This window comes from Poromitra crassiceps (assembly GCF_964638095.1).
Source record: "Poromitra crassiceps genome assembly, chromosome: 11".
NCBI lineage: Eukaryota > Metazoa > Chordata > Actinopteri > Beryciformes > Melamphaidae > Poromitra > Poromitra crassiceps.
In genome coordinates this window covers 53,756,489-53,773,737 of record NC_139643.1, presented here as the reverse complement: position 1 = coordinate 53,773,737, position 17,249 = coordinate 53,756,489, and the positions used below count along the sequence as shown (strand labels likewise).

Sequence of the window (17,249 nt, the reverse complement as noted above, 5' to 3'; positions counted from 1 at the left end):
GAATTCTGCCCTCAGGTATAGCCTAGAGCATCGATGCCTTCACCATCCTGTGGAACGGTGGGACATGCCCTCGCCATCCTGGGAAAACACACACTTATGATGATGTCATCAGTGATGTCATCAGTGATGTCACTTGAGCAATTGTTGTGAGATCACTGATGATGTCATCAGTGTTGTGACATCACTGATGATGTCATCAGTGCCCAGAGATGGGGACTTGGACTGGAGACTTGGACATGAGTCGCACTTATGTCACACACAGTGACTTGAGACTAGACTTGAGACTTTTCCTCAAAGACTTGAGACTTGACTTGGACATGGACATAAAGTCGACGTGAACTGGAACGGAATGCACTAGCGCGAGCGTCGGAGACTGAAAACAAATTGAGAGGCGGACCATATACGTGTCGATGATTTGATTTGACAATTCTATCGACTGGCTTTGGCATTGGTGCGTGTTCCACCCCCAAATCGAATGGGATTCAGCGTGTTGTCGTGCTACGCAAGTGGGATCCGCGGAGTACCAGGCAGCCACCTGCTTCGTGCGGAGCGAACGGACAATCCGATGCATGGGTGCTGCCCGCCCGCCTGGAATCTCCGACGGGCGACCCCTGACAACCACGCTCTCAAGCGCGCGCCATTTACGCTATTTCTGTAAATACGATATTCCTGGAATGCGCGTTTTAACGAGCCAGTTACATTTCTTTGCATTCTTAGAGATTATAGTTTTTGTTTTTTGTTCATGTTTCATACAATTGGCCAAGTTAGTAGTTAGTTTATGGGATAGGAATTCTGCCAGATGACAGGCACTAGGCGCCATTTTCTACTTCATTTGGAAGAGAAAATTATCCTGAAATGAAGATTTGATTGACAGCTGCATGTCGTGATATGATTGGTTGAAATGGGGTAGACATTTGATAGTACTAGGTGACATCAGCAAACTGTAAATTACTTTTTTTTTTTTTTTTTTTTACCTTTATATTTATACAGGTGAATCACCTTGAGACCTGGATCTCATTTTCAAGTGCGACCTGTAATCAATGAAATCTTGAAAAATGAACTTTTGATGTGAAAAAGTGTGAAAAACTAAAGAAATTCGATTTTTGTGATTTTTTTGCATACATTATTAAATAGGTGCACTGCATACCCAGGTATTTGAACTAAAAGAAAAGAAAAGTCATTTTTGGGTTCAGCGCGACTTTAAAGGGATAGTTCGGTTTGTTTGAAGTGGGGTCCTATCAGCTAGTTTGATACACTAACTTAATTAGGTACAGTGTTCTGGAGGCTGGGCGCATTGTGGAACAAGACCCGGCACTCAGAGCAGCAGCCAAACCAGCCTTTTCTCTGTAAGTACATGGGGTCAACAACTAAAACGTAATTTAGCCACCTAAAACAACGCCCACCTAAACAAATCGATATCTGTGTACATGCACGCTCTATTTTGACAATTTTCAGCGCTTTACTTTTCCGCAAAACAGCAGTTTCATTCGGCACTGCTTTTTCTCCCAACCGTACAACTACCGTATTCCTCCGCTCAGCTTGCGACACCCCCTTTGGCTCCGTCTTCCAAGTTTGGAGCGTCCCGCCAGGGGAGGGTACTGTTAGGATGATGTCATCATTCCTACTATGATGTCATAGATCACTGATCTATGACATCATATTGCCATCAAATTGCCCCTGATCTTCTATCCAATGTCAAATGCAATGAATTTGCGACCTTCTTTAGGGATAAAATTATAAATATCAGACTAACTATTTCCACATCAAGAACAAATGTGGCTCCGCCGCACCCACAGAATAGGTGCTTAATTAACATGACTCAGTTTAATGTCATTGACCACAAGAAACTAGAAGAAACGATACGAGGCCTTAAATCCTCATCGTGTTGCCTAGACACCCTGCCAACAAGCTTTCTAAAAAATGTCTACAGTTGCCTGGCGACCGACATACTGAAGATAATTAATACCTCTCTTCTTACAGGCATTTTTCCAAAATCTCTAAATCTGCAGTTGTTAAGCCCTTGCTAAAGAAGCGTAGCCTCGACCCCTCTATAATCAGCAATTACAGACCAATATCAAATCTTCCCTTTATTAGCAAAATACTCGAAAAAACTGTCTACCAACAACTCAAAACCTTTCTATCCTCCAATGACCTCCTAGATCCCTTCCAATCAGGCTTCCGACCCCATCATAGCACCGAAACTGCGCTTATCAGAGTTATAAATGACATCCGAATGAACACTGATTCAGGTAAAATCTCAATCTTAGTGTTACTAGACCTCAGCGCTGCCTTTGATACGGTTGACCACGAAATTCTATTGGACAGACTGGAAAACTGGGTCGGGCTTTCCGGCATGGTCCTAGAGTGGTTCAGATCTTATCTGCAAGACAGGAACTACTTTGTCTCCATTGGCAACTACACATCTGACCAAACCAAAATGACATGTGGGGTACCCCAAGGATCAATTTTAGGTCCTGTCCTGTTTAACCTTTATATGCTCTCTCTGGGCCTAATTATGCAAAAAAACAAAATAGCTTATCATAGCTATGCAGATGACACCCAACTCTACATAGCCCTCTCATCGGATGACTATGCCCCCATAGAGACACTGTGTCAGTGCCTTGCGCAAATTAATGATTGGATGTGCCAGAATTTTCTCCAACTTAATAAAGACAAAACAGAGATAATTGTCTTCGGCAAAAAAGAAGATAGGCTCAAAGTTACTGCTCACCTCGAATCCCTATCTTTGAAGCCAAAGGACCAGGTAAAAAATCTTGGCATTATTATTGACTCTGATCTAAATTTCAACTCCCACATCAAGCTTATAAGAAAATCTGCCTTCTATCATCTAAAAAATATAGCAAGGATTAGAGGCTATATGTCCAAACAAGATCTTGAAAAACTAATTCATGCTTTCATTTCTAGCAGGCTAGACTACAGCAACAGTCTTTTCAATGGTCTTCCCAAAAAAGCTATTAAACAACTACAGCTCATTCAGAATGCGGCTGCTAGAGTTCTAACAAGAACCAAGAAAGCTGAACACATTACACCAGTTCTCAAATCCCTGCATTGGCTGCCAGTAAATCTTAGAATAGACTTTAAAATTCTGCTAATAGTTTACAAATCTCTCAACGGGTCAGGCCCACACTACATCTCTGAAATGCTTCTACACTATGAACCATCCAGATCCCTGAGATCTTCAGGCACTGGTCTACTAATTGTCCCGAGGACCAAATCAAAACATGGTGAAGCCGCGTTCTCCCACTATGCCTCTCATAACTGGAACAAACTCCCTGAACACATTAGATCTGCCCCTACTCTGCCTATTTTTAAATCCAAGCTAAAGACCTTTATGTTTACTCTTGCTTTTAACTGCTACTAAACTACTGCCTCTCTCGGCCTGTAATAAAAAAAAAAAATTCCTGTACATTTCCAACAAATGGACTGTACATGTAATAATAATACTGAAGAATGCCTTGTAACTTATTTAAAACAGAAATAATGTTTCATGTTTGTTAATTTGAGTATATATTTTAACTAAAACTGTCGGCTGTGTTGTTTATGTGTTTTTTTATATGTGCATTGCTTTGCTGCTTGTTTTTTCGATTATTTTTTTGTAAAGCACCTTGAATTGCCTTTGTGTATGAAAGGTGCTATATAAATAAAATTTGACTTGACTTGACTTGACTGATGATGTCGCAGACGGTGATGATGTCATGATTCATAAGTGTCTAAAATCATGTCTCTGATGGCCTTACTGATGATGTCACAATGCAGTGTGATGTCATAGTCGGGACCTATAAGGGTGTGCTCCGCAAGTCCTCTGTAGTTGTTCATAGACTAACCTCACGGCAACCTTCTGCACAGTTCCATCTTCGAACTTTGCAGACTCAGCTTTCAAGTGCTACAGCGTTCCTAGTTATCGAGACTTCAGTTACCAAGTGTGTCTTGGACATTAAGTATCCGCACCTAAATCCACATGACTCACGGCAACCCTAACACTATACATTAACTATGTAACCATGTATGTATTAACTATATTAACTATACATTAACTATGTAACTATGTATGTATTAACTATATTAACTATACAGGGAATGCATTTACTGCATAATACTCTTGTCTCCACGGTGAACAGCATTTCGTCATCATGATCATATTCACCAAATGAAAGGGCTGTTTGACAGCAAAGTAAAGCGCTGAAATTTGTCAAAATATAGATGACATAGAATACATGTACAGTACAGTGACATTGATTTGTTTAGGTGAGGCTTCTTTTAGGTGGCTAAATTACATTTTTGCGTGTGACCCCCAGTCACAGAAGCAGAGAGCTCTGTTTCCCTGTCCGCTGTTCCTAACTGGAAGCGCACTGGATGCAATCTACTGTGGGTAGACCACTATCGATAAGTACCTCATACAACCCGACATTCAAAAATCCAAACTATCCCTTAGGCAGAGGTTCTCAAATGTTTTTCAGCCAAGGACCCCTTACAAGATAGAAAATATACCGGGGACCCCCTCATTCTGATTTGTGATTTTGGGCTAAGCTTAATTGTTTCCACGGTAACGTGCTTGACTTTTAACCCTTGTACCCCGCTAACCCGCTAACCCTTAACCGTCCACTGGTCCCTTGACAGGGACCTTGATATTAGTTCTTATTTTTGATAGTCTTAATTAATTATTATTATTTTTTTTTATTGATTCTTATCCATTGGTAACTTCATCTCTCATACCTCATATCAACATTTCATGCTTACTCAGAATTTTAACCCCTCGAATGCCAGTTTACTGTACTTACTGTACAATACAATTTTCAGTTGAAAACACAAAATGTGATTTTTTTCCCCTTCCCATGAATGCCATCTGGTGGCGGGGTGGTGGGATTATCATAGCTGTGGATTGGTCACATTTTTCGCGGAGGAATTACTTTCTTCCAGCTTCCATCTTTTGAGAATTGCAAATTTGCATTTTTTTAACTTTCATGGATCTTGATATTAGTACTTGTTTTTTATATTTATAATTAACTATTTCCTTACTTTTTATCGATCCATATCCCTTCCTGACTCCATTCCTCCTACCTCATATCCGTAGTTGAACATCCGGCTCAAAACACACGCTTGAACGACACCATTTAGGCCATGAGCGAGGGAGCTCAGAGCTGGTCTCCACGGATGACGCTCTGACCGCCTCCGCCGCCCAAGAGGCTCCTTCGTGGGCATCGGATCCTGCTGCTTTTGCGTGTCTCAAAGCGGAAGTCACGGAAAGCTCTTAGAACGCCATGGATCACGACAAGATTAGAGATCTAGAGTCAATTTTCGACGCCGATTCCAGAAATGCTCGTCACGAGTCTCTACAACAAACGGGCGCGGAGATACGATGTACTTTCAAATAAAGTAAGTTTTACAAAAAAAACATGAAACTGCCCATTTTCGACTTCGAGCTAGTTTTCACAAAAAACACAAACGAGCTTCATTCATCCATCAATCTCGGTCTAAAGGCTTCAAATCATTAGTTTGCACCGGAAAATCCGCGTTCCCAGGTCATGTGACCATGTTTCCATGACGATCACTGTAGGGTATATTTCATGTAAATCTCCATGCAATTGGTTGCTGTGCCTACACTGGGCAAATAGGGGGGGGGAACAAACACAATAGAAACTACAAATTTGATGTCTTCACTCGAGCTGAGAGGTGTAAGATCAGAAAAATAATTATTTTTGGGGAAAGTAGCTGGGAGTCGAAAAAAAAATGTTGTTTTTTTGCAAAATTAACATTGAAATCAATGGGAAAACTATGCAATGGATTTTGAAGCCTTGTAACTCCACAAAATGTTCAATCAACCCCAAGGTTAGATATTAAGGTCAAATTTCAAGGTATTTGGTCCAGGATGCCCGCTGAAAAAAATGAAATACATTAATTTTGTAAGAATTTCCTGGAGGTCTCAAAAAGGCGGTTATAATGAATTAAATTGTCGTGTAGGGGGACCTTAATGGACAATTGAGTTGTACTTGATTTTCTGGGTGCCAGGACGATGTTTTTCTAGTTCTGGCAACGTGAATTACCATAATAAACCATAAAAAAAACCTGTGCTGAATTTCAGACCTTTCGCTCCAGGATTTTCCAAATTTAACTTACGCGATTACCGCTTCGATCCCCCTAGGGGGACCAGCGGGATTGATAGGTTTGTTAGATTAGAATGTAATCCATGAACCATTTTAGATTTAAAGCATAAATTAGTTTTGTTGAACTATGAAGCTTTTGCCAAAAAAAACAATATATATACAGTAGCCTATATATTTTTTTATTTACCTGAAAACTTTTCGCGGACCCCCTGGCAAAGTGCCACAGACCCCTGGGTCCCATTTGAGAACCACTGCTTTAAGGTGCTTTGCATCGGGTGGTTCTTCGCCTCCATGTCGGGCCTTAAAATGGTTTAACGCGCACCTACTCGCTTGTGTGTTTATTGTTTATTGTTTATTGTGGATCCCCATTAGTCTGCACCAAGGTGAGACTACTCTTCCTGGGGTCCAAACAGATAACATAAAACATAATACAGTAACATTGTTGATAATTATAACAACAAAGACAACAAGAGAGTGAATCAGCTCACTCTATTACATAATGCATTTCAGAAGTTTATGAATTAGTACAGTGTAGTGTTATATAATATAACATAGCACAATGCAGTACAATACAATACAATTCAACATATGAGTACAATAATTAATAACCCAAAGTTATCACATTATTCATCACTGCATGTTTTAACTTTTTTTTAAACAAAAATGTGTTACTTGCCACCGTTATATTACTAGGTAGATTATTCCAATACGCAACTGCTCTATACATTACCGTTCTTTTCAGAGCATTGGTTTTTGGTAGAGGTAGAGTGAATTGAGCATCTACTGCCTGTCGTGTGTGTGTGTGTGTGTGTGTGTGTGTGTGTGTGTGTGTGTGTGTGTGTGTGTGTGTGTGTGTGTGTGTGTGTGTTTTCTTACCAGACATGGGAAGATATACCTCTGGTCTTTCTCCTGCAGGAATACCAGGATGTCTGTCATCAGTAGGACCTGTACATCTACACACACACACACACACACACACACGCACGCACGCACACATACATACACACACACACACACACACACACACACACACACACACACACACACACACACACACACACACAGGTTTGAGTCTTTACTCTTTAGCTTCTTTAAACTTAGCCTCAAGCCTCTTCACTTTTCTCGGACAATGCAGTCACGTTCTTCTGTGGCCCTGCTCTCCTACAGAAAGTAAACAGCTCAGTGTCCCTCCATGGAGTGCTCCATCTCAGCTGTCTTCCATGTTTGTATTCACAGAGTGACTCCCGCCAGCGCAGAATTGTGACGAATCTCGATCTAGAGTCGCATGAATCCTGATGTCACATGTCTGTTCACACTGATATCGCATTCCAAACAATCAGACCTATATTGTATCCTATAATAAGAATGCAAAGTGTCTCTGAGTGTGTGTGTTTGTGAGCAGAATTGTGTTCGGCCACAGCTATGCCATTTTACGTGCAATCGGACTGAATCTTTCAGGAAGTGGAAAGAGCACCTCTGCTGGTGACGGAGCCGGAATTTTAATTAGGTAATTAGGACCGACTAAATGGGAAAAAATGGCTAATTAGTAGCCAAAATGGCCGAAGACAGGTTCAGCACCATGGAGAGCTCCAGAGTGGAGGAGCCCACGGGTGCTTCAGAGTGGAGCAGCTCACAGCTGAGCAGAGTTTGAATCAGCGAAGTGGACTATGAAAACCCTCTGGGGAGAGAGAGAGGAGATTCTGCATGCCAACTCTGTGAATGAGGCCTGACTAAATGGCCAGTCACACAGTGACTGGTCTCTCAAGCCAGACTGTCTCTTCTACATTCTGTGAATGCCAAGTCAAGTCAAATCAAGTTGATTTGTTATTTAGAATAGTTAATCTATAAAGGCCAGTTAGGCAATGTTTGTACCTGACATGTTTCAGCTGCTGTTTCTGCAGTCTTCATCAGAGGTGTCACGTGATGTTGGTGTGATGTCATCTATGGTGTGGTTATATGGAGTTTTTTCATCCCACCTGAAGTGGTGGGATGACCGTGCCCCCTGGCGTGTGCCAGGGCGGGGCGCCCTCTGCCGTCTGATGGAAAAAAACTCCATGTAACTACACCATAGATGATATTGTCTTATCTTCCCTGGTGGGACAGCTCACATACTGTTTCAAGTTGGGCAGTGCTTTTGTCATGTCACACGCTGATGTCGGGTTAGCAGAGGGGGGGGATGTATATCGCCACTACTATGGCATGTGAAAATTCCCTTGGTAGATAATATGGATGGAGTCCCACAGCTAACAGTTCAGTGTCAGGAGAACAAGATCGTTCCTTGATATTGATATGACCAGGATTACACCATCTGTTGTTGATGAGTACAGCAAGCCCCCCTCCTTTACGTTTACCGCTCATGGCACAATCACGGTCAGCCCGGACCGTCTGAAAGCCGTCAATTGATGCGTTGTTATCAGGGATGTCCTTGTGCAGCCATGATTCCGTAAAACACATGACGCTGCATTCGCGGAATTCCCTCTGGCTCCTAGCCAACACCATTAACTCTTCCATTTTATTCGCCAGAGATCTTACATTGCCCATGATAAGCGAGGGGAGATATGGCTTAAATCTCCTTCGCTCCCTCCTGGCCTCTGTCTTCCTCTGTCTCGCCCTTCGTCCTTTCCCCCTCCTTCCGCGGCATTCTTCCTTATCTCCTCGGAGATATGGTGCGTAATCACCGCTCCGCCAGCCGGCGGGCGGAGCACAATCAGGTGTTGCCTGCTGTACACAATAGCCTCGTGTTGTAGGGTCAGCTGCTGTCCCCAGGCGAGTCCCTCCAAAAGGAGTAATCCAGTCAAAAATACGGTAAACTCTAAACCACATGGTTTCAGACGGTTATACTATTTACACTATATATACACACGTTAAGTGACAGAAAAACAGCGATCATTACAATATAATTACATAAGAGTGCAAAAACGAGCGGAGCAGCTGCAACAAGCGACCGATCAGGTCGATGCCTGCGCACAATCTTGCATCATGTGTGTGTGTGTGTATGAGTGTATGTGTGTGTCTGTGTGTGTGTGTGTGTGTGTGTGTGTGTGCTCCTCCTGATGCCGGGCTGCCAACACCGCTTGGCCCGCGGCCTGCCCCGCCTGCCGCCGCCTCCTCGCTGGGCCCGATGACAGCATCTGGCCCGCCCGCCTGCTGTTGCCTCCTCGTCTGGCCTGATGACAGCACCTGGCCCGCCTGCTGCTGCTCCCTCGCCCGGCCCGATGACAACACCTGGCCCGCCTGCTGCTGCTCCCTTGCCCGGCCCGATGACCGCACCTGGCCTGCCTTCTGCCGCCTCCTCGTCTGGCCCGATGACGGCACCTGGCCTGCCTTCTGCCGCCTCCTCGTCTGGCCCGATGACGGCACCTGGCCTGCCTGCTGCCGCCTCCTCGTCTGGCCCGATGACGGCACCTGGCCTGCCTTCTGCCGCCTCCTCTTCTGGCCTGATGACGGCACCTGGCCTGCCTGCTGCCGCCTCCTCGTCCGGCCCGATGACAACACCTGGCCCGCCCGCACCTGGCGCGCCACTGTGCCCGAATTCGGCTGTGTTCCCTGGCCGGCCCGTTCCCCCGGGGCTGGCACCGGATCCCCCGTGCCACTACTGTAGACTGCGGGCCCGCAGACTCAGTGGCGGTGTGGATTTTGATGTTCTTCGGCCGCTGAAACGCGCCTCGGCTAGCGCAGAGCTTAGCATCCACTTAGCTCTGCTAAATGCTAGGTCGATAGCCAACAAAACTTTCCTCCTGAATGACTTCTTCACCTCCCGTGGCCTGGATTTCATGTTTATAACAGAGACTTGGCTCCAGACGGGTGAGTTTTTGCCGTTCTCCGAGCTCCTTCCTCCTGACTGTGCCTTTTTAAGCTCCCCTCGCTCCTCTGGCAGAGGTGGAGGGCTAGCCTCGGTGTGTAGATCCACCTTTCGCTGCCGTCTGTCACAGCCGGCGGCTAATTATGCTAGCTTTGAATTGCAGTCATTTTAACTGAATCTGTCACCTGTTGTGTTTTGCGCCGTCATATACCGCCCGCCCAAATACAACAAGGACTTCATAAATTACCTTACGGACTTCCTCTCTGGATTAATGGTGCGATATGATCATATTCTCCTTTGTGGCGATTTTAATATCCATGTATGCTATGCTGCCCATCGCATCCCCTGTCTCGAGACTTTCTAAACCTCATTGAATCATTTAACTTCACTCAATCCGTCATGGCCCCGACGCACGAAAAAGGACACACTCTTGACCTCGTATTATCTTTTGGATTATCTGTCAATATAACTGATGTGCTGCTGGTATCTCTGACCATTCACCTATTGTGTTTTCCATCACAACTCCCTGCTCTGCTATATCTTCTCATGTATCCATGCAACGATCTCGTATGATTACCCCTGACACTGCTGTTCAGTTCTCCGACGCCTTTGCCAGTTCCCCAATCTGTGTCCTGGATGCAAACTGTATCCCCATTGATGTAGATGACTTTCTCTCCATGTTAAATGAGTCATGCACTGATATCCTAAATACTGTTGCACCTCTTAAGTCCAAGTGCAGGAAAACTCTCCCGACACCCTGGCTAAATGACTCCATGCGCGCTCTTAGATGCGCATGCAGACGCGCTGAGAGAAAGTGGAGGAAGGATAGGCTGCACGTCTCCCTTCAAATCCTGTGCAACACTCTGTCCACCTACCAAACGGCTGTCAAAACTGCAAAAACTATGTACATCTCCGACCTAGTCACAAGTAACTGCAATAAACCCCAGGTTCTGTTCAAGGTCCTCAACTCTCTCATTAACCCCTGCGAGACCCCTCTGTTGTGCCTTCACCTGTCCTATGTGAAAGCTTCCTCAATTTCTTCATCAGTAAAGTCTCTGCCCTCAGACCCCTCTCCCTCCCCCTCTCGTCCCCCCCCCCCACCCCCTCCTCTTCCCCCTCACCCCCTGCCTGCTGTCTTTGACCAGTTTGTACCGGCCTCCCTCTCCTCTCTCTCCGACGTCATTAAACACCTGCGACCCACTACCTGCCCCTCTTCTTAAGGAAGTCCCTGACACTGTCCTCCCCGTCATACTACGGCTGCTAAATACCTGCCTCAGCACTGGCTGCGTCCCGGCTGCCTTCAAGCATGCTATGGTCCAGCCCTGGATAAAAAAGCCTAACCTCGATCCCTCTGTCCTTGCAAATTTCAGATCTCCCAATTACCATTTCTGTCAAAAGTCCTGGAGCGCATAGTCCACTTACAACTACAATCTTTCCTTGAGCAATATAACCTACATGATAAATTCCAGTCTGGCTTTAAACCGCGCCACAGCACTGAAACGGCCCTTCTCCGTGTCTTCAATGACCTTATTCTACCCGCCGATGCAGGTAACCCCTCTATCCTGCTGCTCCTTGATCTCACAGCCGCATTCGACACTGTGGATCACACGATTCTACTAGCTCGACTTGAGCATTGTGTAGGTATCAGGGGCGTCGCCCTGGACTGGTTCCGGTCCTATCTAAGCAACCAGACTTTTTCCGTCCAACTCTGTGACCTCTCCTCCTCTGTGGCCCCCCTCACCTGTGGGGTGCCCCAAGGATCGATTATGGGCCCCGCCCTCTTCCTGCTGAACATGCTGCCTCTAGGTCAGATCCTGGCGAAATTCAATATTTCTATTCATTGTTTCGCCGATGACGTGCAGGTTTACCTTCCCCTAAAAGGGGAAACTACAATACAGCCTCTGCTCGACTGCCTGGCCGACATAAAGTGCTGGATGTCCGACAACTTTCTGACCCTAAACAAGAAAAAAACGGAGGTTATTGTTTTTAACAGTGTCCCCCCGGCCCCCCTCGTCGAAGCTCTTGGCCCCCTGGGTTCCAACCTCTCCACCTCAGTCAGAAACCTCTGAGTCAGTGCTTTTAAATTTGAAAAGCAAGTCAGGTCTGTTGTAAAAAACAGCTTCTATCATCTTAGGCTCCTGGCCAAAACAAAGGCCTACCTCTCCCAGAAGAACCTGGAGAGGGTGATACACGCCTTTGTCACCACTCGCCTTGACTATTGCAACGCACTTTACGCGGGGATCGACCAGTCCCTGCTCCGCCGCCTACAACTTGTCCAAAACGCGGCTGCGCGCCTCCTTACGAGGACAAAGAAACATGAGCACATCACCCCAGTTCTGTCCTCGCTGCACTGGCTGCCTGTGCGTTTCCGCATTGATTTTAAAATAGCCCTGACCGTTTTTAAAGCACTAAATGGAATGGCCCCTCTCTACCTCTCCGAGCTCCTGGACCGCCACACCCCCTCCAGATCCCTTAGGTCAGCAGACCAGTCACTGCTGGTGGTGCCCAGAACCAGGCTAAAAACCAGGGGGGACAGAGCCTTTTCGGCTGCTGCACTGAAGCTCTGGAACAGCCTTCCCCTCCACGTACGGGCCGCCCAGACTCTAGAGGTTTTTAAGTCCCAACTAAAAACTCACCTGTTCTCCCTGGCCTTTCCCCCCACCTAGCTTTCAATAGGTCCCTGGCTTTTATTGTTTTTATTGTTCATAGACCCCTTATACGACTACGTCACACTGACATCACACAGCGTCGATGCGCAAGACGGAGGCAGAAAGACAGACTCCGTGCAGCCCTGGCAAGTAGTTTTCCACTGGCTGGAAAACTAGACGAGCTAGACATGTCTTCGTGTTGTGCAGTGGGATCCCCTTCTGGTACGACCTCTACACCCACGACTGCGTGGCGACTCAAACTTCAAACACAATTGTGAAGTTTGCAGACGACACAGCGGTCGTGGGGCTGATCTCGGGGGGCGACGAGACGGCCTACAGAGAGGAGGTGGGGGTACTGGAACAATGGTGCCAGGACAACCACCTCTCCCTGAACGTCTCCAAGACCAAGGAGATCATTGTAGACTACAGGAGAGGGGGGGGCGCACACCCCCCAATCACCATCAACGGCACAGTGGTGGAAAGGGTGGACAGCTTCAAGTACCTGGGAGTCAACATCCACCAGGACCTGACCTGGGCCGGCCACACCGCCACTGTTGTCAAAAAGGCCCAACAGCGACTACACGGACTCAGGCGCCTGAAGAAATTCGGGCTGAGGAAAGAAATCCTCGGGGACTTCTACAGAGGCACCATTGAAAGCCTGCTGACAGGCGGCTTCACCGCCTGGTACGGGAACTGTACCACCATGGACCGCAGAGCGCTACGGAGGGTGAGGCGCGCGGCCCAGCACGTAACAGGAAACTGCCAGAACTGCACGAACTGTACAACCAGCGGTGCCTCAGGAGGTCCCTGAAGATCATCAAAGACACAAACCATCCCCACAACAGCCTGTTCTCCCTGCTACCCTCAGGGAGGAGATACAGGGTTCCAAAAACACGCACAAATCGCTTGAGGAACAGTTTCTTCCCGCAGGCCACGAGACTCCTAAATATGCACAAATAGTGCAGTAGTCGTACCGTACCGTACTGCAGCTGCTACTATTACGGATGCCTAACGTTTAATTGTAAATTTAAGTGTATGTTTAATAAGGTGCCTAACGTTTAATTGTAAATTTAAGTGTATGTTTAATAAGGTACATGCTATTTGCACATGTATGTATAAAACGTCGAATTTGGAATGTCTGAACACGTCTAACGTATGCACATGACATGTGCACCTATGTGCAATGAATATGCCACTGTCGTATAAGCCACCGACTTGTCTTATTGCTTATAGATGCCTATTTCTTATTGCCTTATTGCTGTCTTATTGCCTATTGATGCCTATTCTTATTGCCTATTACTTATTGCCTGTTGCCTATTTGTACTATGTCGTAAACGGAGTCCACTGCACAAGAATTTCACACGTGGTACTTGTAACATGGAGTGACAATAAAAATCTTGAATCTTGAATCTTGAGAATCGGAAAGCTATTGTAGCAAAGTATTCGGGTCCGCCTATCCAGACTTGGTTAATAAAATAATAAACGATAGAGCCAGGCTGTAACGTTATAACAAGCTTCTCCCCACATATCCTGTTCTACGGCAACTCGAGGGAACATACACAGCCACACACGCAATAGAACACAACAACCGTAGGCATCTTTGGTTGCAAGCCGAAAGAAGAAATCATTAAAAATGCCCGACTTTGCAGTGCTCGCTCATTTCATATCAGGTAAGCTGTAGCTGTAGGCTGCTAGTAACAGCCACATCGCTCGGTTAGTTAACAACCAAGTAACGTTAAATAATGTCATTATTGAGTTGAACTGATTGGAACGAGGACATAATTAAAAATGCCCGACTTTGTAGTGCTCATTTCATAATCAGGTAAGCTGCCTGTAGCTGTAGGCTGCTCAGCCACATCGCTCGGTTAACGACCAAGTAACGTTACATAATGTCATTATTGAGTTGTGTGCATTATCAACATAACAATATATCTTAATATAATTATCTACGCTATCCCCAGTTATAAAGGAATGCACAATATGTATTGCTGGCCACTCTAGGCTTGGCCAATTGACAGCACCAGTGCGTATGGGTCTGTAAGACGTATCCCATTAACCAACGTTAATTTCGATGCATAACATTGCTTATCACTAGGCGATAAGCTGTGGTAGTAAGCCGAGAACTGCATTTTAAAACTAAAATCTAACTGTGTGTCGCAGATGGGCACAGAGCAGTCCTGACAGCGGGGATTTTACACAGCTCTCTGTGTCTGTCAATGCTGGGCTCACGGCTTTTTGCCTACACGATGCGCGCGCAGCTCCAATGTTGACAGCTGTATAAGGGGTCTATTGTTTTATTGTTTTTAGTCCTTCTCTTCTCTCCTTTTAATTGCCTTCAGTACTTGTATTGTGTTGCACTTTATTCAGTATTTTTTACACCTACCTGTTTTGCACCTATACCTTGTGCTCCTTATTTGCCCCTCGCCAGTGAAGCACTTTGGTTTCAGCTGCTGCTGTATGTAAATGTGCTATATAAATAAAGTTGACTTGACTTGACTTGTGTGTGTGTGTGTGTGTGTGTGTGTGAGAGAGTGTGTGTGTATGAGTGTGTGTGTGTGTGTGTGTGTGTGTGTGTGTGTGTGTGTGAGTGTTGTGTGTGTGTGTGTGTGTGTGTGTGTGTGTGTGTGTGTGTGTGTGTGTGTGTGTGTGTGTGTGTGTGTGTGTGTGTGTGTGTGCGTGCGTGTGCGTGTGTATGCGTGAGTGCGTGTGTGCGTGTGTGTGTGTTTGTGTGTGTATGTGTGTGTGTGTGTGTGTGTGTGTGTGTGTGTGTGTGTGTGTGTGTGAGTGAGCAAATTGTGTCCGGCCACAGCTATGCCATTTTACGTGCGATTGCACTGAATCTTACAGGAAGTGTAAAGAGCACCCCTGCGGGTGACCTAAGGGAGCCTGATTTTTTTTAATTAGGGCTAAATAAATGGGCAAAAATGGGTAATCAGTGGCCCAAATGAGTCAACACAGATTCAGCACCATGGAGAGCTCCAGTGGTTAGCTACTGATGGAGCCCACCTCAGTGGAGGAGCACAGCTGACTGGAGTTAGAATCAGCCTGCGAAGTGGACTATGAAAACAATCTGGGGAGAGAGAGGAGAGACTGCATGCCAACTCTGTGAGCTGACTAAATGGCCAGGGGACGGGTATTCGCTAGTCTGATGTAACATCACATGAGAGTTGCCCGAATCCGAATTGAAAAGATCAGATTCCATGTGATTTGTGCAGTTCAGACAGTCATGAAAAAGAAGAAGAAAAAAACACTTGGGGAGGGGGGGGATTTCAGATTTGAGCAACTTCTGTCTGTCTGAACGTAGCCTAACTGGCCGAACACACCATATGCCAAAGCCATGCTGAACTGAAGCTTGAAGCAGACATCAAGCTGATCTGATGCCAAAGCGGTCACGCAGGAAACAGTCTCTTTTCCTCAGTGGCCGGTTCGGGGCTGCTGCTCCAGCCCCTCACAAATTGCATTGACTGCCTGCCTGGCAGCTTGGGATCAGCATGCTGTACACTTGGAAAATAGAACAGAAGATGAAACTATCGGATCAGCGTGGCTTTGGCGTGGTGTCAGCATGGCGTGGTGTGTGGCCGGTGTGAACGGACTCGCCTGTTAATAAGGATGCTGAATAGACTACTTGCACAACTCCACTACTTCCTGAAATGAGTAGGGCATCTCGGTTTCCTGTCCTACACTATTGGATGAACTGATTAATGTCAGGTGTGCCTGATCACTGTTGTTGTGACTGCAGCAGTCAGGCACACCTGACATTAATCAGTTCATCCAATAGTGTAGGACAGGAAACCGAGATGCCGTACTCATTTCAGGAAGTAGTGGAGTTGTGCAAGTAGTGTATTGAAACTGCATGGCTTTGGCGTGTCTTTGGCATTGCTTTGGCGTATGGTGTGAATGTGCACTTAGACCAGGGCAAAATAAGTGTTGTGTAGCCTACCTTTGAGCCTGGACCCAGGGTTTTTCCAGAGCAGGGTTCCTTCATGGAGCAGCCTGCGGCGGAGCAGCTCTGCGGCCCTGAACAGCCCCCCCCCCCTCACCTTGGCCTGGGCCCGCGGGTCCACCCGGGCCGCCAACTCCTGCAGCCTCTGTGTCCTCTCCAGATCCTCCACCTACACCAGGACAAAATTAATCCTCTTCAATCTGGAGTCCAAAACCATACCATAGTCCAGGGGTTCGCAACCTTTTTTGAGTTGTGACCCTATTTTGACGTCACAAAAATCTAGGGACCCGAGACATTCAAATTCCGGTACACCATCAATAACATAATCAGTGATATCATCAGTGATATAGTATGTTTCTTTCCCCCGCAGAATTCTGACTTTAATCTGAGAATTCTGACTTTAATCTCACAATTCGGATTTATTTCTCAAAATTCAGACAGTAACTTTGAATTCTAACTTTAATCTCAGAATTCTGACTTTATCGTAGAATCCTGATTTAAAGTTATAATCTAAAAGATTTTTATCTAACAAATAGTCACAATGTTGATTGAGGCTATGGTCCATTGATGGAAGCCTTTGCAGTATATAGTGACATTATGTGACATTAGTGATGTCACATAGTGCTACAGTTTGGATCTCACCTGCAATTACCACCCACCGCCATAGGTGTCACCCAAGAGAACAAAACTGAAATCTTATTATCACTTTAAACTCAAAACTAAAAAAAAACAAA

The 17,249-nt window shown here is 45.8% G+C and overlaps 1 protein-coding gene across 1 annotated transcript in view; it reads right to left on the bottom strand.

The window, feature by feature from the left end:
• Positions 1–17,249, bottom strand: part of arhgef2a (Rho guanine nucleotide exchange factor (GEF) 2a) — a 134,784-nt gene that overhangs the window by 47,830 nt on the left and 69,705 nt on the right. The window contains exons 12-13 of the mRNA XM_083646542.1: positions 16,513–16,684; positions 6,999–7,075 (exon numbers count right to left, since the gene is read on the bottom strand). Coding sequence (XP_083502668.1) covers positions 6,999–7,075; positions 16,513–16,684 — 249 coding nt within the window. The remainder of the gene's footprint in view (positions 1–6,998; positions 7,076–16,512; positions 16,685–17,249) is intronic.